We start from the raw sequence: 22,739 nt of genomic DNA on the forward strand, positions 1-22,739 counted from the left end.
TTTTCTCTTTGGTTCCAATAAGAATGTGACAACCCCTCTTTATCATTGAATCAGGCTCAGAACAGTTATCAAAAGAATTCTCTGGAGACTGTCATGTAGTATTTAGGGGAGCAGCAACCAAGTTCATGCACAAGCCAGTTTAGGATCCTTTTCCTCATAAATGATGTTTTACAAAAATATTTTTACCATCTGAGATGATCTGCATCCATGCAAAATGGTTTACAATTTTATCAATTTCATTTGCTAGCCTTTTCTTCAATTGGCATGCAGATGCACCAGCTGCCTGGTATCTTGGGCCTTACCCTCATCCCTTCAAAACGTGACAGGGCCCTGAGGGGTCGCAAGGCCCTCAGTGTCCTGAGTGACTTAATTGGGCCAAGATCGGAGAAGCCCAAGGCATTAGCTATAAGGCTGACTATAGACACCTACACAGATAGGGACAGACAGGGGACAGAAGCAAAGGAAGAGAGGACCCACATGGTTAGAGGGGACAGAGCGAAAAGGTCTGGCCCTACTCATACTGGAAGGATAGTGGAATTGTCAAAACATAAATAGATACACATGAACTGCAGCTTCTCTGTAGATACACCTACAATATATAACATTTAGTCAATGAATTGTATTGTAAGACCCAAGCGTTTTTCTTCATTATTTCTTGTTTACTTCTGTCTGTTTTTGGTGAAGTTTGGCAAGCGAGTCGAGCGATGACCAGCTCGACAGCACACCTGGAAAGAAACTTGTGGTTGGCACAGTGAGAGGGGAAAACGATAGTTCAACGAAGGGAAAATAATCTGAGGAGGGATGTTCTCACAGACATTCAACCAATAGGCCACAATAACTTACAGACATGTACAAAACAATACAGTTGCTACACCAGAGGACATCTCACTTAAACAGGACAACGAGAAGATTGAGGACTGTCAGGGTGGGAACAGAAGAACCTGTGAAAGTCCAAACACAGCAACACAAACCTTACCATGGAACCTCAAACAAGACCCTCTGTCACGCTTAACTTAAAGTGCATACAGTAGAGCCACCTGCTGTGAGAGAGAAGACATTAGAGCATAGTGTCATTAAAAGAGAGGATGGGTTGGTAGATATTTTCAGGCGACAGGCACATACTGTATACATCTCAGTAAATTAGAAGAGTGTCAAAAGCTTAATTTAGTTAGGTAGTTCGATTAAAAAAGTGAAACTCATATTATAGAGATGCACGACACACACTAAGAGTGAAATGTCTCATCATTTGTTTTTCAATATATGTGTAATTTTGATAATTATAGCTTACAGCAAAAGAAAACCCAAATTCACGATCTCTAGAATGTACAATACTATGTAACAAACAATCAAGAAACAATGAAAATTATTTTTACTGTGGAAATTAGGAAGGAATTTGCCTTCTGCCAAGTATTTAGTTAAATGAATCTATATAATTTATGAGTACTGAAATAAATTTAGCTTTCTACCATACTCAAATTTATTGAGATGTACCTGTAATACTCATAAAAAAAAGTTAGAGAGAAAGCAATGCACTATAACCTATAGGTGAACTTAATTTGACATTCTCCAAACCTTTGAATGGACAAGTCCCACTGTTCAGTGTTTTAGTATTTTTGCACAACTTGCTGTTCTCTAACAAGGAGCTAATGGGCAAAATTCACAACAGGTGTTTGATCTGTGAAAATTTTAACATTTTCAAATTTCCTATACACCAATTCTAATTGAATTCAAATCCATTCAAAGAAGTTGGACATGCACATTCAAAGGTTTAGAGACGGTCAATTTAAGTTCACCTGTAAAGGTTATTGTGAATTTTAGTTTCATCCTGAAATTTATGAGTATGTATGAATCCCCACAGCAAGGCTAAAAAAATCCTACTGCAACACACTCTATCGACATGGTGGAAATGTTGTGCTGACACATAGTTCAGATATAGTTTGACATACTTCCAACATGGGTCAGGGGGGTTAGTTTGGGGCAAATTATTTTCAAAACACTCAACAATTAAAAAAAAAGATTCAGCAGTCTAGCACTAAAGTAAAGGACTATCCATCCATCCATTTTCTGTACCGCTTATTCTCACTAGACTAGAGCACTAAAATATTCCAGTACTTACATCCACAATGAAGAAGTCCAACCAGCACCAGGCGTTCGTGAAGTACTTGACAAAGCCGTAAGCCACCCACTTTAGCAACATCTCCAGAATGAAAATGTAGGTGAAAACCCGATCGGCATACTCTAGAATAATGCGGATGGTCTTCCTCTGCTCAATGTAGACGTCCTCAAAGGCCTATGGACCAGCACACAAGTATCAAATACATGAACTGTGATCTGTTTCAGCATTTACTGCATTTCACATTGAAAAAACATTCTCTCACAAGCACAAGAGACAAGTCCTGTTTTCATGACCATGTATTTAGTAGTTGATTTGCGCGCAGGATTAAGCAAAACCTACCATGGGGGAGAGCTCATGGTCAGCTCATTTAAAGTTGTAACAGCAGAAAAAAAAACATAACAAGAGGGCACCCTTCAGCCAATACTGTTATCTATAACATTGTTACAAAAAAAAAAAGTTGTAATGTCTGAACTATTATACTAGTTCAAATCAGCTTGTATAGTTTGTTTACACTTCCAAAGTGGGTTTGTTCCAAATTACGGAAAAAGAGGAAGGAAGACCAACTTTGCACCATTTCTTCAGCACTGCGAGTGAACATTCTTTAGCAATTGTTTTCATTTGGCCACAGGCACTCCTCGCTCCAGAAAGCTGCTAAAGTAAGCTGGATTTTGTCGGATGAAAGGTTGGTGCATTAAAGCGCTTGTCTTTCCATTAGCAACAAACATACTTCATAAGAAGCAGCTGCAGAAGAAAAGCAGGAGCTGGTCTTCCTTGTCCATCTCATAGAAAGGATTATTTTTCCTTGACTCTCAATTACTCTGCCCTACAATTTAACTTTATTTAAAAGGGGTTGCTTGCAGTTTTCATTTAAAAAAATTACTTTTTGTCATTTGTTAAAACTGTCAGTATAAAGCTGACAATAATTTAATTTTTGACTCAAATTGAATTCAGAAACCAAAGTGCCCTTGGAAGAACAACCAATCAGAGAAAGAAAGTGTAACTGAAAAGGTGTCAATCATTTGCCGCGCATTTGCGAGCACATTCACGAGCATACACCTGCAATCTAGCGCTGACCTGTTACCTTGGGCTTCAGTAGCTTTGTTGAAACTACATGAAAAAATGCCCATCCTTTGTTTGCTAACAATTGGGTAAAAAACAAGCAAAAAGAAGTAGCGCATGGGACTTCTGGGAGCTGAGGATTCAGAAGCGGTGTGAAATTGGCAACATTTCTGCTGGACAGGTTCTTTAACACCTCTTTTTGATTTTGAATTGATTGTACACTACATTCCAAAAAAATACAACTGTAACATAATGGGCTCTATTTTCGTAGACACGGACACGAACGATTGGTTTGTGTAGCCGTTCTCCAAGTGCTAACTTTACGGCACAGATCTGTGATCTCCGCCTGAGCCGACTTTACATCATCCACCCGTAGAGGTTTGCTTGCAGTTCCTTATAAGCGTACTTTGCCAGACTCTAGCATATACGTTTCTTCTTCCGCCTTGTTAAACAAATGTCTGTCAGTGCGCCACTCGCGCACCGAATTTAAAGTGAATGAGAGGAGCCGCTTCGATTGGAGAGAATTGAAGTCGGATGCGATGGCGCTCACACCAGCGCAGATGTCCCATTTTTAAATGCACTAGGCTACGGCGGTTCACAAAACTACCAGTCTAAACCGCCTCCTCGCAGAGTTACGCCAAGCACAGGGCTGGATTTACGCCAGTCACGCAAATAGAGCCCTTAGTGTTATAGTCACACTCTACTAGTAATAAGTCAGGCTACCATGGTATCAGCCAAGGCTAACATTGGCTTGTTTACAGTGCTAATGCTAGCTTTGTATTGCTAGCGCCGCTATTTTGATGAAGCTGGACAGTGTTCTCTGTGACTACTAATTACAACCAGTCACTTTCATAATCGCATGTCATTATGAATGGCCATGATTGCGGTTTTCAAACTGCAAACTCCCCCTTTTATGTGTAAGTGCAACAAACAAGTGGCATTGGTATCTTACCAGGGCTCCACTGCTAAGTAAGATCATGAAGATGATGAGTGTTTCAAACCAGTTGTGCTCCACTATCAGATAGCAGGTCTTCCTCAGGAACCACCAGTGCTTCCCCCAGCCGTGAGTGATGGGGACATCACAGCACTTGTATTTTGCCACACATTCTGGATGACAAATAAGTAGGCGAACGATGCGATGTGCGTTATTGAAATGGGCACTCAATCTTTCCTGATGGTATTTCTACTACGTACCATCTGTCCAGCAGGCATCTGGGTCAAGGTACTCCTCGACAACCTCCACGACTGCCACCTCCTCCACGTCAGGCTTTATGTCTATTGTGCTGCCCTCAGACGAACTGGTGTCATCCAGCTAGGAGAGAGGCCCAAACACAGACACTTAAGCAGGTTGAGCGTACAGTCATTTTAATAGGGCCCATATGTATTTGTATGAATCACTTGATTTATTACTACAATGCTGTAAGTGTTATAGTAATGCATACTACAGTTATTCGTCCTCGCCGTGACTCTCTACCATGCAGCTTTTAGCATATAATCAGAAGGAAGCAATTAAACGTATGCTTTAATACTTTTATTGTTATGCATTCATAAATAATATTCCCAGGGTTGAAGAGATTTTTGTTTGAATTGGTTGAGTGGAAGGTACAGATAAAATATATTCATTCATCTTCCGTTCCGCTTATCCTCACCAGGGTCGCGGGCGTGCTGGAGCCTATCCCAGCTATCTTCGGGCGAGAGGCGGGGTACACCCTGAACTGGTCACCAGCCAATCGCAGGACAGATAATATATATATATATATATATATATATATATATATACCGGGTGATTGAAAAGTAACTCCCTATTTTTAAGTACCGTAATTTCTCATGTATAATGTGCATTTTTCCCCCCAAACAATTGTCAAAAGGCAATAGTGCGCATTATACATAGGTATAGGGGAAAATGAAAAACCTTTCACATTATCTAAATGTATGCCACCATCTAGAGGTTATGAAAAAGCTGTACACTTTCATTCCAATGTCACCGCCACCTACAAGTTATGAGGAAGGTGTACATTTTCATTCTAATATGCCGCCACCCAGAGGTTACAAAAAAGGTGTAGCCTACACTTTAATTCCAATATGACAAGGTTTCGTATGACTGCATATACTGTATGTACAGTTGTGCTCATAAGTTTACATACCATGGCAGAATTTGTGAAATATTGTTTTCTTAAAATATGACTGAACAACAACCATCATTAATTTCTTTATGGTTATGTTTTGTTTAATGATAATGCTGTTCTGAAATGCTTGACAGTTTAATTTGAATCCCATTAAAATAAAATTAATGTTTCGCCTCGCCCATCATGTTTTCTTTAAAGAATTGTACCCATCTTACAAATTCTGCCTGGATTATCAAACATATGAGCACTGTGTGTTTTCTCATTTACTAAATAAAAGTAAGGCTGTGAATTTCAAAATAAGAGCAAGTAAATAATAAGTATTAATATTAAGTATTACATTTTCAAATAAAGTGCTTAACTTCAAAATAATTATTTGAAAAAATACTTCATGTTTTGATCATATGGGTAGAAGCAAAATCATGCATTGTAAAAATGCATTATACATAGGTAGAAGGGTTTTCCAGAATTTTGAGGTCAACTTTGGGGGTGCGCATTATACATGTGTGTGCATTATACACGAGAAATGTCGGTACTTGTCATTTATTTCTGAACTATAATTCTTACAAGAAATGTACATGAGAAGCAAGTGTATTAGATGGAGTTTTATTTAAAATTCGATATGGGCGCCAGCATTAGCCACCAGTTTCTCAACTGGGAACTGATTTCACAAGGATGGAAGACATAACTTCTCGTATTCGCTCTTCAAGTTCTTCCAAAGTCGTTGGTTTGGTAGAATAGACTTGCTCCTTTAATCATGGAACATACACAAAATAAAATTGCAAAAAATATTACAACATATAAATAAATTATGTATTTTAAAATAGGGAGTTACTTTTCAATCACCCTGTATATATATATTAATTTTTCTCTCTCACAAATAATTGCTCTAAAAATGAATAGAATTGAATTAAAAACTAGCACACTACTAACTTCCAAGTCTAAACATATTTCTGCAACTGCAAACACAAACTAATTCAATTCAGGAGCAAGTGATACTGCACTTTGTAATCTGAAATTGTCAGCAAAAAGCTGCATTGAAAATTGCTCTCGTACTCGCTCTTGTCTCTCTTTCTCTCCAAACATCCGGATACGTCATTGCTTTTCTGATTTGTTGGTCGTGGTTTTGCGTGCGGTCGCTTCCTGCATCGTATCCTGTGGCTGGCTGGGGTGCAGCAAGAGCTATTGTAAGGGTGGCTCAGGGAGCCCAGTGGAACATAAACCTGGTACAGGTACATAATAGAGTGTTGTATTATCTAATTTTCTACCATAAAAAAGGCAAAAGAAACACACCGCTCTGCTTCTTACACTTTGTGTTAAATTTCATAAAGCACATCAATAACACCATATATATATACTGTATTTATACTGTATTTTAGACGAGAGAGGCAGGTTATTTCAATTTATTATTTCCTAAAAATTGTTTATGTACCCGAACAAGATTGTCTTTGACTTAGAATTTTCCATGATGTACACATCCACATCAAAATTGAGGGGAAAGGGAAAAAAGGAAGAAAATAAAAAAAATTCTGGTTCTCCCCCAACAGTTGTGAAATGTAATTTGTTTTATAGGCCACTGTCATGAATACCAATGTTATATTGCCGGCATATTGCAAAACAAAAAAAACAAAAAAATTGACCTCTTGATTCCAGCTGTTTTCTAACATGTGTAACGTGACGGAGGGCACAATCCTTAATTGTACATTCCCATTTGTATAGTCGTCCAGGTTTAGAGATTTGGTCGGTCCACCAGTATTACTAAAGTGAGTAAATCAAAATTCAAATTGCTACATTTAACTGATAAACTTGCATGTGTATTGTGTACAGTACTGCTATATATTTCTACCCTGATATAAATTGAAATACATTCTGATCATATATTTGACCACATTATGTGCAGTCGATTTTCACATTGGTCTGTCTTACTTACATCCTTGCTGTTCTCCACATCTGACTCACTGCTGAAGTCCTCTGTGTTAAGGTTTTCAAAGTCCGACTCTCCAACAGCGATAGGAACACACACAGTCAAGTTGGGATTGTGGATGAAAGACATGTAGTCTTCATCAATCATGTACTTTCCAACGCTGCTCCCAATGCCGCTGGTGGTACCGTTGCCATTTTTAGCATAGTCCAGTTCACGGTTGATGTCCACAGAGTGGTTCGCAATGCAGTTGAGCTTTTTCTCGTACATTTCATCCAGAGGTTTTTGTTCATCCTCAACAGGCTGAAAGTCAGATAACAGAAAAGTAGGGATGGAACATTATTCTACTTGATAGCATACAGTAAATGGCTCACATTACTACACTGTCAGCAATAGAGGCCATTTGTGTCACTTAAGGTCCTGTCTACACCATATGGCTCAAATTGTCATATATTATATTTAGTTAGTGTTTGTACCAGTAACGGAAATGCTCTCGCCAGATGGCACCGTGACCCCCAATCTCAAACTAGGCTGCATCTCTGCTAAATGATATCCCAGCCAGTCTGAAGGAGCTCGTCAAAAGCAGACACCAGAAAACCTGACTTCTCACCCGGACTTTAAATTAATTAACAGTTACCCCAGAAACCTGGGCTCCCAGTCATCAGAAGACACCCTGTGTGTGCAGGGCTCAAGAAAACGACCCAAAAAAGTTAGAAAATTGTATTTCTCCGAATTTCAACGTCTGCTGGTTAAATTTGTTTCCCAACCGAATATGCTTGTGTTGAACTCATAACAAACACAGAAATGTTACACAAATGAACAGTAAGTGTTATTAGCCACCACATAAAATTGAAACACTCATTGCATAGATTAAACAGGGTGTGTGTATGACAATGCATTAGCTGAGAATTAATGTTATTTTATCCCACTGGTTTTAAACCACAAAATAATCCTAGGATGGAAAAGTAACATTAAGAGGCGGTCTATCTCCCTTTTGTTCACCGGGGGGGGGGGGGCACTCCCTCTCTCGCTGTTGTGCACAAAAGGCCGAAGCTCCTTTGTCCTGCGCTTGCTCTCGCTCATTCGTTCATCCTTGCCGAAAACGGCCCACCTCTCACCACGAGGTGGCGAGGACGCGCCTGACCTTTCCCCCCTTGGGCAGCTCACAGACGAAGCTCCGTTGGGAAGGAAACGGGCGGCCCACATCCGCTCAGAGCGCCCGGCGACCAGGCCACCCACGGGCTTCGGCCGCTCTGCACTTGAAGCTTTTGTTTTGTTTTTTTTCCCCCTCCTTTTTCCGTCAAAACCACCTGTCCTCGACTGGACCGGCCAAGGATCCGGGACATCGAGCAGCCTGCCTAAATTGTGTTCCACGCAATGTATGTCCAACGTGCAGTCTACTAAAGTACAGATTGGTGCATATTTGGATTTAAATTAACAGCAACAGGAATCTCAGCTCTATTCATTGCCCAACGCACATCCTCACTTCACACCTACACCACAAGTTCGACTTGCTTTACGAATGCTTACCTGTTCCTTGTTTTCCTTTTCTCTGCATTGTTTCCCTGTAGTTAGACCCCTGTTAGATTTCATAAAAATTTATATAAAACGCACTACCTGTATCATTTGTGTGTTTGGATATGATAAGAGGCCACTGGGATCTAGGATTCTTATTTAGTTCATGTAGCAAACTTCAGATTATTAGACATAGAGGTTTTTTTCGTCACTTTTTCCTAAAGTTTTACACATCTAAAAAGAGACGTGGCGCCCCTTTACGAGATAATCTGATTTTAACGTTAAAACGTAAATCGGCCTAACCCAGAAGTGAACGCGGGCGTTCACCTTCACCGAATTTATTTCTCAAATTACATTTTATCCCAAATCCATATATGCTACATAACTTTTACAATACTAACAAGATATTGGTATGTTCCAAATTAGTGAAAGTCAAGCGTCATGTGTACAAAACCTTTAAAGGGACATATGATATAAAATTTACTTTTTAATTGCTTGTATACAAATAGTTGGGTCTAACTAAATCTTTTGTGCGCTGCCTAGCTCCAAAAATGTGAGTAAGCCATTATGAATATCACTGGATTGTGACATAACAGTTCAGATAATAACATACACGGATCCACACACTAATTGACAAGTGTAATTGGGTGGCTTGGTGATGAAGTGCTGCCTTTGTGGGGGGCTTGCATACGCTTTGCAGTTCACACTTCGATTTTTAGACTCCGGGCTCAACAAGTAGCCACCCCCTATCTCCACCCCTCGTCCTCGTAGAGACGAAAGCCAGACATGCAGTAGAGCCGAAAAAGAGTGGGACTATAGTATGCTTCATCCATCCATCCATCCATCCATTTTCTGAGCCGCTTCTCCTCACTAGGGTCGTGGGCGTGCTGGAGCCTATCCCAGCTGTCATCGGGCAGGAGGCGGGGTACACCCTGAACTGGATGCCAGCCAATCGCAGAGCACATACAAACAAACAACCATCCGCACTCACATTCACACCTACGGGCAATTCAGAGTCTCCAATTAATGCATGTTTTTGGGATGGGGGAGGAAACCGGAGTGCCCGGAGAAAACCCACGCAGGCACGGGGAGAACATGCAAACCCCACACAGGCGGGGCCGGGGATTGAACCCGGGTCATCAGAACTGTGAGGCTGACGCTCTAACCAGTCGGCCACCATGCTGCCTATAGTATGCTTTAGGTGTCAATTCTTGGGGGAAATTAACAAAAGCATGTCCCAGGCATGTTATTAAGACACCTGGTAAGTGTTACAAAGTGAATAAAAAATACAGTATCACTCCAAGATAAAACATTGTGCCTCTAAGTGTACAAGATGCATTTTTTGGTTTTATTTAATTTGATCCCACAGTGTCCACAGAGATTTTTTTTGCATGAAGATCATGGGTCAGATTTCCTCATAGTTTCAGTGTCATTCAAAAAATAGTTAAGTTTCATTTCAGCTGACCTTAATAATGAAACCTGATTATTAAACCAGCTGACGTTTACGGTACATATACAGTATCATAAACAATTGGGGGATAGCAGGGTAGCATCCATTTTAGTGCTTTACGATTATGCATACCTTCTTGAGCACAGTGGCAACAAAGACACGCATGTGGGACTTGAACCAGGCAATGCCTGCCTTAATGCGAGTAACAGCGAGCTGGAGATTGTTGGGCTCGCCATCATCATCTGTAGCTGCGAGGTTGTCTGCACTGAACGAGCTCAGCAGCAAAGCCAGGAACAAGTTCAACACCTATGGATGATTGAAACCTCAATATTTCTTGCTTTCAAAAGCTTCTACACAATGTCACCCGGCCCTTTTTTTACTTACCACCAAGTTCCCGATGACCATTACCATCATGAAGACTGTGAGGCACATTGTCTGTCCTGCCACCTCCATACAATCCCACATGGTCTCAATCCACTCCCCACACAACACTCTGAATACAATCAGGAAGGAGTGGAAGAAGTCATGCATGTGCCAGCGAGGCAGCTTACAGTTTTCTGCGATCTTGCACACACAGTCCTTGTAGCTTTTGCCAAACAGCTGCATGCCCACCACAGCGAAGATGAAGACAATGATGGCCAGTACCAGGGTCAGATTACCCAGAGCCCCCACCGAATTACCAATGATCTTGATCAACATGTTGAGTGTGGGCCATGATTTGGCCAGTTTGAACACTCTCAACTACAAGAGACAGGGAGAAACAAAATTATTCCAGAATCTTAATATTTGGACTGTGATGGATGCCTGTATCCCTCATTAATTTTTATGTTTCCATATGGTTCAAAAAAGGGGGACAGAAGAAGGCTTCCACTTACCAATCGGAAGGACCTGAGCACTGATAGACCCTCCACATCCTGGAGTCCCAGCTCCACTAAACTCAGTGTCACTATGAATCCATCAAAACAATTCCATCCTTCCTGAAAGTAGTAGTAGGGATCCATGGCCACCAGTTTGGCAAACATCTCTCCAGCGAAGATGCCTGTGAAAACCTGCAGACCCACAGAGAAAAATCACATGGGTTTTATTGAAAAGGGATGCCAATAACAACAATGCAGGCAGTGTTAAGCATTAGTTAAGTTATCACTGCTGTACAAAGTGTGTCTGAAAAGTTCCACGACTAGTGTCACAAAAGATCGATTTCAAACCCAAACTACGGGTAGTTTGTAGTACTATGTACCGTATCGCCAGGGCATTAGTTAGTGATGCATCATAGAAAAACTGAGTGCGGTTTACAAAGGTTTGGGATTTAATAAGACAAGGTCATACAGTCATGTAACACTATTGTCAAAGAACTCACATGAGGCAGAAGTTGTACTCTGAATCTTTATCACATTTTACATCAAATACAGAATCATGTGGTGAAGAGAACACCCAATGAGTCATACTGCACCATCCTCTACCAAGCCAATGACCTAATTTCCCGTACTGGCATTGAGTCAGGGCTATTGCCAAAAGAAGACTGTACAGTGCTGTCAGGCAGACAGCTTGCAGTGGTAACCTGCTACATAGTCTGCCAATCAGGCATGTGTTGTTGTTGTTTTTCTTATTATTTCAAGGCTGCAGACTGAGTGTTTGGTACTAGTGTATAACAAAGTCATTTGAGCAGAAGTTGAGGTAAGCAAAACAACGGAAATTGGAGCTTGATATGAGTGCGGGTGATGAGGAGTTGGAGAGCATGCGGACTGGCTACGTTAAAATGGAACTAAATCTTTAATGAGACCTCATCAAAGCCCTATATAGGGTACAGTATGTATGGGTAGTCTTAAGTGCACATACCAAACTGATGCATGTGTAGAGGGGGGAAACCTGCAATATTTTTTTTCTAAATGGACGGCCAATAAGGTTAATAAGGAACTCAAAACGTGTTTCTTCTCACCAGATTGCCTACAGAGAGGACTCCCTCAAACTGTTCCGTCATTGGATAGTGCTCCATGGCCATGAAAAGGGTGTTGAGGACAATGCAGATGGTGATGGCCAAGTCAACAAACGGGTCCATGACAATCAAGTAGACTATATGCTTTATCTTCAGCCATTTGGGATGGCACTCCCAGATGAGGAATGTGTTCGCGAATTTGTACCAACAGGGAGGGCACTTCCTCTGAGATTCCTCCAATTCTGCAGAAATTCCAAAGATGGAAGGAAAGTGCAAGAGTGAGGAGTCACATAAACTGAAAACGTGTGTAACAAGTTTTTCTCTACAATATTGACATTGGATCTTTGAATTAGAACTCTAATTGGGGTTTTATGGGGCTACACTTGACCATTAATGTAGCAAAAAGAAGTTATGCAATTACAGTATATCACATTGTATACCCTCTAACAGAGTGTTGGTGACTACGCTCATCTGACTGTTGGCACGGTCTTTTCCTTTGAAGGAGGAGTTGAGCTGATCCACAGATACCATGAGAGAGCCAGAGTGCTTCTTCTTAATCTCCACGTCTGTGGTCTGTACTCAGAAAAAAGACAAAAATGTATACTTACGAAGAAGCATACTTTAACAGATAAGCGCTAAACCATAAAAGGATGCCCCCTACTTAAGTGTTTTCTCCATTACAGAGCCACAAAAGCTTTGTTTCAACACTAATCGGTTAAAATTGTCAAATTTAAATTAGTGTATCATCTTACTTGTTTGTTGGCAGGATTACATAACATGCCAATATGTAGCATTTCCTTTTATTTATTTATTTTTACACTAGCCTTGGCCTACATGTCCAAATTAAAGGTACAAGTTTGTAAGTATCTGAACAAGCTAGCACGCCATTATTTCACACTCCAAAGCAGTGGGGGGCAGCATATTACCAGGAAATTCCACTGCCCAGCTCAATCAGAAAATAACAAAAGAAGCATGATCTTCTGTTTGGAGATTTCCGACTACTCGAAATTGTTTGACTTTTGAAAGATAGGGTGGCAGCTTGCTTGGTGTGCTGCTTCCACGTGGGTCCTTCACAGCCACTGATATACAATATACTGATACATGACGATGAATCAATACCACCGTAACAGGCTTCAGGAGCAAAGATGCAGCTCCTTGTGTTACTGCGACTCACACGTGACTCACTAATGGAGTGAGTGAGAGAGCCAGGCTAGCTTGTTCAAGTGCCTACAAATGATACATTTTCAGCGCTGATGCCATTGAAAACCTTAGCACATACTAGTTTAAAGCCCTAGTGTATCATTTACTAGGCAGAACGTAATGACAGTCTACATGCAACGGCATGCAGGTCAATCGAGGAATTCAAGACATTATTTGCTGCTGTATCATGCTACACCTGGAGAGAGGTTAAAAAAATAGGCTGCTTGACAATACAACCGGGCTCTTATCATGCTAGCGAGAATGAGCAGGGATATTCTCCTAGAAGGAAGAATCGGAATTCATCTTGCACCATTCAGTGGTTCAGCAGCAGTGGATAACGTAGGAAAATGTAATGGGACTGCTGACGGAACAAGAGAAGAGCAGGAAGGGAAGCACAGAGATCAAAAGGGGATACAGTGAACTACCAATGACCTCAAACCAGGAAAGACACTACAACTGAGGCTGAAGTCGTCTTATGAAGGATTCTACTTGCATTTACAATGAGTGCGATGTAAGATAAGCATTTGACTAGATTGCTTTGAACAATTATAGAGAAATATAACAATCAAGTTAGCGCTGACGTTAATCTTCTGCTTTAGACACTAAGTAGTTGAGACTGAATCAACAGTGCCTCTGCTGGTTGCAACCAAGTAATGCATAATATATAAGATATCCATCCATCAATCCATTTTCTACCGCTTATCCGAGGTCGGATCGGGGGGGCAGTAGCTTTAGCAGGGACGCCCAGACTTCCCTCTCCCCAGCCACTTCCTCCAGCTCTTCCGAGGGGATCCCGAGGCGTTCCCAGGCCAGCCAAGAGACATAGTCTCTCCATTGTGTGCTGGGTAGTCCCCGGGCTCTCCTCCCGGTGGGACGTGCCCGGAACACCTCACTGGGGAGGCGTCCGGGAGGCATCCGAATCAGATGCCCCAGCCACCTCATCTGGCTCTTCTCGATGTGGAGGAGCAGCGGCTCTACTCTGAGATCCTCCCGGATGACAGAGCTTCTCACCCTATCTCTAAGGTAGAGCCCGGACATCCTGCGGAGGAAACTCATTTCGGCCGCTTGTATCCGGGATCTTGTTCTTTCACTCACGACCCACAGCTCGTGACCATAGGTGAGGGTAGGAACGTAGATCGACCGGTAAATCGAGAGATTCGCCTTTCGGCTTAGCTCCTTCTTTACCACAACGGACCGATACAAAGTCCGCACCACTGCAGACGCTGCACCGATCCGCCTGTCGATCTCCCGTTCCATTCTTCCCTCACTCGTGAACAAGACCCCAAGATACTTGAACTCCTCCACTTGGGGCAGGATCTCATCCCCGACCCGGAAAGGGCACGCCACCCTTTTCGGACTGAGGACCATGGTCTCAGATTTGGAGGTGCTGATTCTCATCCCAGCCGCTACAAGATATATTACTGTCTATTATTATACATAGAATATACATTTTCACCTTAACTGCTTTAAGGAGTCAGCGATAACAACCAACTGCACACAATAGAATTCTTAACAATCAATTAATCGATTATTATGCCCTAAACTCATCATAAGTGTTGAAGTTGTTTAGGAAACTACTGGAGCTCATGCTGGACATTGCTTACTGTAGGTAGACACCAATCTACAACTTGTGCAACTTATGATGATTCAACATTACGACCTTATTACTATGTTTACAGCTCGGCCATCTTCAGCTTGATCAGCTGTCTCTGGCTCTGTTTATTATTTTACAAGCCATGTCCGCGATGTGAACCACAACACTAACAAACGCTGCCATAGCTGCCAACACCAAGAATCGGACTCTGATATCAGACATCCATCCATCCATTTTCTGAGGCGCTTCTCCTCACTAGGGTCGCGGGCGTGCTGGAGCCTATCCCAGCTATCATCAGGGCAGGAGGCAGGGTACACCCTGAACAGGTTGCCAGCCAATCGCAGGGCACATACAAACAAACAACTATTTGCACTCACATTCACACCTACGGGCAATTTAGAGTTGTCAATTAACCTACCATGCATGTTTTTGGGAAGTGGGAGGAAACCGGAGTGCCCGGAGAAAACCCACGCAGGCACGGGGAGAACATGCAAACCTGGGTACTCAGAACGGTGAGGCAGACGCTCTAACCAGTCGCCCACCGTGCCCTGATATCAGACAAGCTTTTATTATTCCAGTTTACCGTGTTTACCATACTGTATTATAAGGAACGAACAAACGTTCAACCTTTTGTGACAGCAATAATGTTTGACTCTCGTGACGATGTACAGCAATATATATAAGATACAGTACAATTTGCTTAGCACCTGTAATTTACACCCAGCTGGTGGAATCAAACGTAGTCATATGTGATTGACTATCTGTACTAATCAATGCACTGTGGAGACTATTCTAGCTACTTTATGCTTTTTCTATCAGAAAACACCCCAACAAGGGCATTCAAGCAGTTTAAATGGCCCAATGAGATGAAAAAAACAATAACACAGGTATAGAGATATAGAAATACTGCATTTAGATTCACAGGTCGGAAGTGGAAGAAAAGGAAACTACAGAACTTAGGAGAGAGAGGAGCAATCGCCAAGGGGAAATTAGGTTGTGAAGGAGAAGCTGCAGAGACTGAGGCCGCCACCGTCATGCCTAAACTGTATTGGTGTCCCATGGACGTCCTTACACTGTCATCAGTGGCTGCCTTATCTATTTTCACCTCAGGCAGAAGCCGTCTGCCAGGCCCCGGGCCGATGAGAGACACCACGCCATTGCAGTCCACTGTGCTGTTCCTCTTCCCTCCCGAATGAGGCGCCAGTGGGTGGATGCGTGACGAGCCTTGGCTGTAGCCGCTGTAGCTGTTCCGGCGGAAAGGGATGAACAGGGAACCCCGGCGGTCTTCACTCTCCTCCACTGTACTGTGCTCATCATCGGCAAACTCGTTTTCTGAGCCCATGTCCTTGGAGCGGCCTTTGAAGCTGAAGATGCTGCTGCGGCTGTTGTGGCGTGACATGAAGGGCGAGCCCGGGATGCTCAGTAGAGACTGGAGAGGGATAGACAGACAGGCGGAATTCCTTAATGTTAGTTAATGTTCGAATAAAGGGAAAGTTGAGGAGGGCGAGTGACGTTCCATGTGAATACAAAAGAAGTAGAGTCAAAGAAGCAATTGCTGTATATTCTGTACAAATGTAACAATGCTTGGTTCATTCACTAACATTCCATCAGTTATTTCCATACCAACGCCCAAAAGATTATTGGCTGTTTTTGTAGCATAAATAAATCACAGCTCTTATAGTTAGTTCCTCAAAGACAAGAATGTATTATTATTAATAATAATAATTCATTTTATTTATAGCCACCTTTCAGGACACTCAAACATAGTTAAAACACTTCTAAGAATGATGGAATACAGTTCTGCACCACTGTAAGGTGGAATATTGAGCCTGAAATTAGTCAATGGCTTCAGTGTATGCAGGGCATCCTCCAATTGTTTATGATACTGATACTGCATGTAAGTTGTTGGATAAAGCAATTTGTTTGCAATAAGGTCCGCTCAACCGAAATGTAACTGTTTTTAGAATAATAGGGAATCTATGAAAAAAAATGTGCACATTGAAAATCGTCCACAATTTTAGGAAAAAAATGCCTCAAAAACTCAGAGGTCAAACAGTTCTCATGCATTACATCCACTTACAGTAGAGACTTCAGCATATCGCTGGCGTCCGGCAGAAACCTCCCATCTCCAAAACCATCACTTTTCAGGAGACCAAAAAAAAAACAGCACATTTGTTGATCTAGCACAAACGAAAAGAAAGGGGCAAAGGCGATTTTATCGCCGGTCTTCAGTCCGCACCGACTGAACGCATGTATGCGCCAGAGCAACAAAAAACAACAATGGGTGCCTGCTACGAGGAGTGCTTCTAAGGGGAGATATGCCTGTATTCCCATCCAACATTAAAAAAAAAAAAAAAAAAAAAAAAACAGATACAGGAGCTCTGTTTCTTTCAGTTTTCCGGGATTGCCGTTTAGATTAGAAATGAGCATTAGTGCAGCATGTTTGTCGACAAGGATGCGAGGGCCAATGCGCATCCATGGAATGACGTAAACTCCAAAATGTAGTATGACTGGGACCGCATGCGTCCAAACCAGTCTGCACATGCACCCATGCGGAAACTACGGAAAAGTGAAAAGGAGGGCAACGTTCAACCACGTCTTGCCTGTGTTATGCTGCGTTCACACCGAACGGAAGAGAGAAAGAAAAAAAAAAGGAAGCAGCCTTGTCGTGCTCGCCATGACCGCTCATAGAAAGAGTCTGAAAGAGTGTATGTTTTTTCTTTATTTTGTTTTTGATCAATATGATAATGACCATAGAACACTAAAAATTTACTTATTGCAAGATAGCAGCAGCATAAGCATGTGGCTAAGTCACCTATGCTCCACTAGGTACCAAAAGGTACCAAGCCCATAGAAGAAAATAATGACAATGCCTACGTACAGCCAATTTTGATGGACAACATTGATACTGAAGCTAGTCAGACAATAGGTGAGTCAGAAGAGATCTGACGTCACAAAAGATAAGCCCTTAGATCCTAAACCAAAACATGAGTATTATATAGCAGGAGTGGTGTTTGAACCCACAAGGACAATTGTCCATTGTATCTTCAGTACAATGCCTTAACCATTCAGCCACACTAGTGCTAAAGGGTGACACTCCCAGGACCCCTTCCCAGAAAAAGGCTTCACAAATGATCAAGCAGCACATTTAAACAATTTCCAAATGAGGAAAAAAATGGCGAAACAGTGAAGAGTTTTCACGATAAATTGGTCACCAAACTAAGCTGAACTACAAATTACTTGTGAAGTGAAAATATTTTGGTGATCTTATTTACCTTATTTATTTAGGTCTATATATGATTAGTATAATTGCCTGAATCAATTTTGAAATTTTGGGGAAAAACGGGGAAAAGAAACAAACAAAAAAAAAAACATTCAATAAACAAGAAGAGTCCAGTTGCCTTGATTCAACCTTTGTGGATTACCCTGACCTGGATGAAAGAGATTCTACATACATTTTTAGCAAGCACATTCGTATTTTTTAAAATTAATATTGTGACTGCAACTTAAAAATGACTTGGGCAAATATGCTATAAGGCATAGCAATACCTAGTAACAACTGTCAGTATGGTACAGTACAGTTCTACACCACTGCAAACTACAACCATAATAAAAACATATTGAATTATTACTGTGGCTTCAATCAAAAGTGAGCATAATTATCTTTTAGAAATTGTGGTAGTGCTCTTGTACTAGATCTCATTAGAGCATGCAAATGTACTTAAATGTGCGGTCTAAATGAACTAGACATATTTATTTTCATTGGTACTTTACTTGGTTCATGATTGATGTCTTCCTGCCCAGACGGCTTCCCGGGAAGCGAAGGGTGCTTCTCTTGCTGCCGTCATCAGACTCAGACTTGACAACCTTCTCGCTGTCACCTTTCTCTTTCTCCTGCTCTTTCTGGCGCCATTTCTTCTTGCGATTGCGACGCTCCTTGGCGCTCTTGGAGCTCAGCTTCGAGACCTCCGAGGAGCTGCGGGACAAATGACCCCCTCCCTCATCCTCCAGTGCGACCTCCGATACAGTGCCTGCAGATGTCACCATGGCCGCAGCCTGAATGGAATAGAAGCCCATGATGCGACTACACTATGCATATCAGCAGATGTGTACAAATGCTACCGTACCAACCTGTGTTTCTTCCTGCTGCCTTTTGAGCTGCTCCAGCATGGCTTTGAATTCAGCCTCCTTTTGCTCAGCCTCTTCAATGGTGGCCTGGTTCTGCTCCTCGTAGGCCATGGCTACCACAGCCAAGATGAGATTGACAAGATAGAAGGAGCCCACAAAGATGACCAGCACAAAGAAGATCATGTAGGTCTTCCCTGCCGCTCGCAGAGTCTGACACAAAACACAGACGTAGCAATGAGAAGATTTAGAAGATTAGGGGTGAAAATGAACGGCTGGCAGCAAGATGGCTGTGGTTGGGATGAAGGTCAAAATATCGGGTCACGGCTTTCTACGTGAAGTTTGCACGTTCTCCAAGTGCTGTGCCCGTCGCACAGTCCCAAAAAAATGCATTTAAGTAATCGAAGACTCTCCAGACAGCTTCCCTGGCACCCCTCGCAAAAGACCTGGCAGTAATGGATGGATGGATAGATGGAGCTGAACATGCATTATTTCATTAAATATTGTTTAAATATTTACAATTAAAGTTGCTGTAAAGTAAATTCAAATTCAGATTTGTTTCTAAATATGTTAAACATCTTCGAAGATAATTGCTAAAACATGAAAATGGAGATGTTACTTGTTTTCACCATTTCTGTGTTGCTGATTTTTTGGGCCTTGGCTAAAGTTGCTCAGTGACATAGTTGGGCATGAGTTCCCCCTTGCCCACTATAAGAACTTAAAAAAAACACATGATGGCTACTAGTTTGTTTTGTGACTATCTTAATAAGATTATCTTGAATATCAAGATCTGATAAGGTGACAACACGTTTGCTATGCTATTTGATCGCCCAGCTTTAAAGACCCACCAAAGAGACCAAGAAATGACTTGCAAATTTGACATACCACAGAAAAGAGTTCTTAAAAAGCCTACCAAACACAAAATCACCATGTATGTAAAATAAGGCTAGAAAATTATGAAAAATAAAGCCTGCCCTCGAGCTGCAATAAGTCTTTAGTCTTTTTCCATCCATCCATCCATTTTCTGTACCGCTTAACCTCACTAGGGTGGCGTGCTAGAGCCTATCCCAGCTATCTTCGGGCGAGAGGCGAGGTACACCCTGAACTGGCCGCCAGCCAATCGCAGGGCACAGAAACAAACAAACATTCGCACTCACATTCACACCTATGGGCAATTTAGAGTCTTCAATCAACCTATCACGCATGTTGTTGGGTTGTTTTATCACAGAGCTGACACAACAGATGACATTTTGATGGTCACACTTCAATAGACACGTTCAGTAGTATGGAAATTATATTCACACATCCGGAGTATCCGGAGAAAACCCAAACAGGCACCAGGAGAACATGCAAACTCCACACAGGACTGGCCGGGATTTTGAACCCTGGTCCCCAGAACTGTGAGGCAGATGTGCTAACCAGTCGTTCACCGTGCTGCCTAGTCTTTTTACAAAATAAAAAAAATAGGGAATTCATTGTAGGTCTAATGCTGTGATCAAATGTGTGGTTTGACTTCTTTCTTTCTTCTAAGTGTGAAAAAACCCTGTTTTATTACCAGCATGTAGAGATTTTCCCAGAAGTCTTGGGTCATTAGACGAAAGAGGGTGAGGAAGGCCCATCCAAAGCTGTCAAAGCTGGTGTAGCCATAATTGGGATTCCTTCCGGCTTTCAGACATGTAAACCCCTCAGGACATCGTCTGAAAGAGGAGCACAGCAAAACAAACGCATGACCTTTACAGTGCAAGAATCTAACAGTATACCAATACCAATACAAAGCTCAACATTGATACGTTGAGACGCTGACAGACTTAACTTTGTACACTAAACCACCCCATGTAGACGACCACCTTCTTTTCCACATCCACTTTGCATTCAAATCCATTCATAAGTGTAATGGCAGACTAAAACCATCTGCTGGATCTCATACAGACTTAAATCATCACAGTTTATTAATAACATAGCAAATAAATGTACCTTTATAAAAGTAAATGTCGATAAATAAATTGAAAATGGCAGGATAAGAATTGATATCCATTATCTTTAAATATTTTGGGTCAGTATCACTATAAAGCAGAGATGGGGGGACTTGAGTCAAATAGCTTGACTCGAGTCGACTCGAGTTGCCAGTTTTATGACTTGCGAGTTGCTTGCCAAATACTTCACAAAGACTTGACTTCACTTTGACTTGGTAGCCAAGAGACTTGACTTTGACTTGAACTACATGACTTGACAAGTCATCTCGTTTAGATTTCGAAATCTGCCTTTTAATTGAGACAGTTTGTCTTATTTTGAAAGAAAAAAAAACATTTTGGGGGTCATTCGCGCCAACCTGGCAACCTAGTCTGCATTGTTGCGAGGTTGCCAGTGTGACGTAGCCACCTGCATGAACAACGATGAAAGGAGCGCCAAAGATAATTCAATTTGGATTCAAGGATTATGTTGTCGATGAAGTCTGCAAAAAGAGGATGGCAACCTGCATGCTGCAAATCGCGCATTAAAAACACAACAACAACGACGTTGAACTGCATCCGTCACTACAAAACTCACAAAGACAGGTAAGCTCATTTTAACAGTTTAGCTAGCTGGTCAAACATCAAGTTTCATAGGCTGGTTTGAGATGATTAAAAATAAAAATGATGTGATTATGATTTTTTTAGTACAGCTAAGTAACGTAAGTAGGGGTGGGAGGGTTCATGATAATTCTCCAAACCTTTCGTTTCGGTTAATAGTTTCTCTTTTTTTTTCTCTCTTTCTCATGCACTCTGGAGCAGAAAGTGGAGCCGAGATGTTTGTAGGCATGACGAAAGAGTCTGCGCTAGAAGACGCAAGGTGCATTATTGGTCTGCTTGTATGGCATCACTTTGCATTACGAACACGGCGATAAAAATATTACTAATAGTACAAATTGTGAGTAGCTACGTGTGAATATCATTTTCATACTACTTAACGTCTTTATTGAAGTGTCACCATCAAAATGTCATCTGTTGTGTCAGCTCTGTGATAAAGCGGTCTGCACTGTTTAAAAATATATATATAAATTGAAACCACAGCATATGAAACATAACCTTTAATCTAATGACAATTGTCAATTGTCCAGAGTGATTGCTTCTAAATAAATTAATAAACCAGACTGAATGGTTTAAATAAACTAGAGGACACAAGAGGAATGCATATTTTTTTGACAGATTTTATATTTTATTTTTTTTGGGAAGGATGACAAAATGTTTATGTCATGTATTATTCCCTTAATTATGAATCTCTTTCATGCTCCATTAGCCCATTAGGTATACATTATATTTGACCAACAGAAAACAGTCTTGGCTTTTGCTTAATTGTGTTCTCTTAAGAATCGTCAGAGTTACAAGAATGTCGTCACAAAGTACACAGTAAGGTTTGTTGAGAAATAAAGTTCAGTTAAATTGAGTTTGAAATACAACTTTAAAAGAATTCAGTGCAATTAATTCAATCAAACATAATCTCACTTAGTCATCATGAAAATGTACAAGTCCATCAAGTCCATCCATCCATTTTCCGAATCGCTTCTCCTCACCAGGGTCGTGGGCATGCAGGAGCCTATCCCAGCTGACACTGGGCAAGAGGCGGGGACACCCTGAACTGGTTGCCAGCCAATCGCAGGGCATATATAAACAAACAACCATTCGCACTCACATTCACACCGAAGGGCAATTTAGAGTCTTCAATT

The 22,739-nt window shown here is 41.5% G+C and overlaps 1 protein-coding gene across 3 annotated transcripts in view; it reads right to left on the reverse strand.

Moving 5' to 3' along the window:
* scn8ab (sodium channel, voltage gated, type VIII, alpha subunit b) overlaps positions 1 to 22,739 on the reverse strand; it is a 53,172-nt gene that overhangs the window by 10,572 nt on the left and 19,861 nt on the right. For 2 of the 3 annotated variants that reach the window (XM_061784416.1, XM_061784418.1), the window contains 14 exons: positions 20,592 to 20,733; positions 19,043 to 19,249; positions 18,686 to 18,967; positions 16,017 to 16,340; positions 12,558 to 12,690; positions 12,121 to 12,359; positions 11,060 to 11,233; positions 10,569 to 10,925; positions 10,317 to 10,490; positions 7,229 to 7,522; positions 4,370 to 4,487; positions 4,128 to 4,282; positions 2,117 to 2,290; positions 303 to 425 (listed from right to left, as the gene is read on the reverse strand). In XM_061784416.1, coding sequence (XP_061640400.1) covers positions 303 to 425; positions 2,117 to 2,290; positions 4,128 to 4,282; positions 4,370 to 4,487; positions 7,229 to 7,522; positions 10,317 to 10,490; positions 10,569 to 10,925; positions 11,060 to 11,233; positions 12,121 to 12,359; positions 12,558 to 12,690; positions 16,017 to 16,340; positions 18,686 to 18,967; positions 19,043 to 19,249; positions 20,592 to 20,733 — 2,896 coding nt within the window. The remainder of the gene's footprint in view (positions 1 to 302; positions 426 to 2,116; positions 2,291 to 4,127; positions 4,283 to 4,369; positions 4,488 to 7,228; positions 7,523 to 10,316; positions 10,491 to 10,568; positions 10,926 to 11,059; positions 11,234 to 12,120; positions 12,360 to 12,557; positions 12,691 to 16,016; positions 16,341 to 18,685; positions 18,968 to 19,042; positions 19,250 to 20,591; positions 20,734 to 22,739) is intronic. The other variant, XM_061784417.1, reaches the window with a different exon arrangement.

The sequence above is a fragment of the Phyllopteryx taeniolatus genome, chromosome 9, assembly GCF_024500385.1.
Source record: "Phyllopteryx taeniolatus isolate TA_2022b chromosome 9, UOR_Ptae_1.2, whole genome shotgun sequence".
NCBI lineage: Eukaryota > Metazoa > Chordata > Actinopteri > Syngnathiformes > Syngnathidae > Phyllopteryx > Phyllopteryx taeniolatus.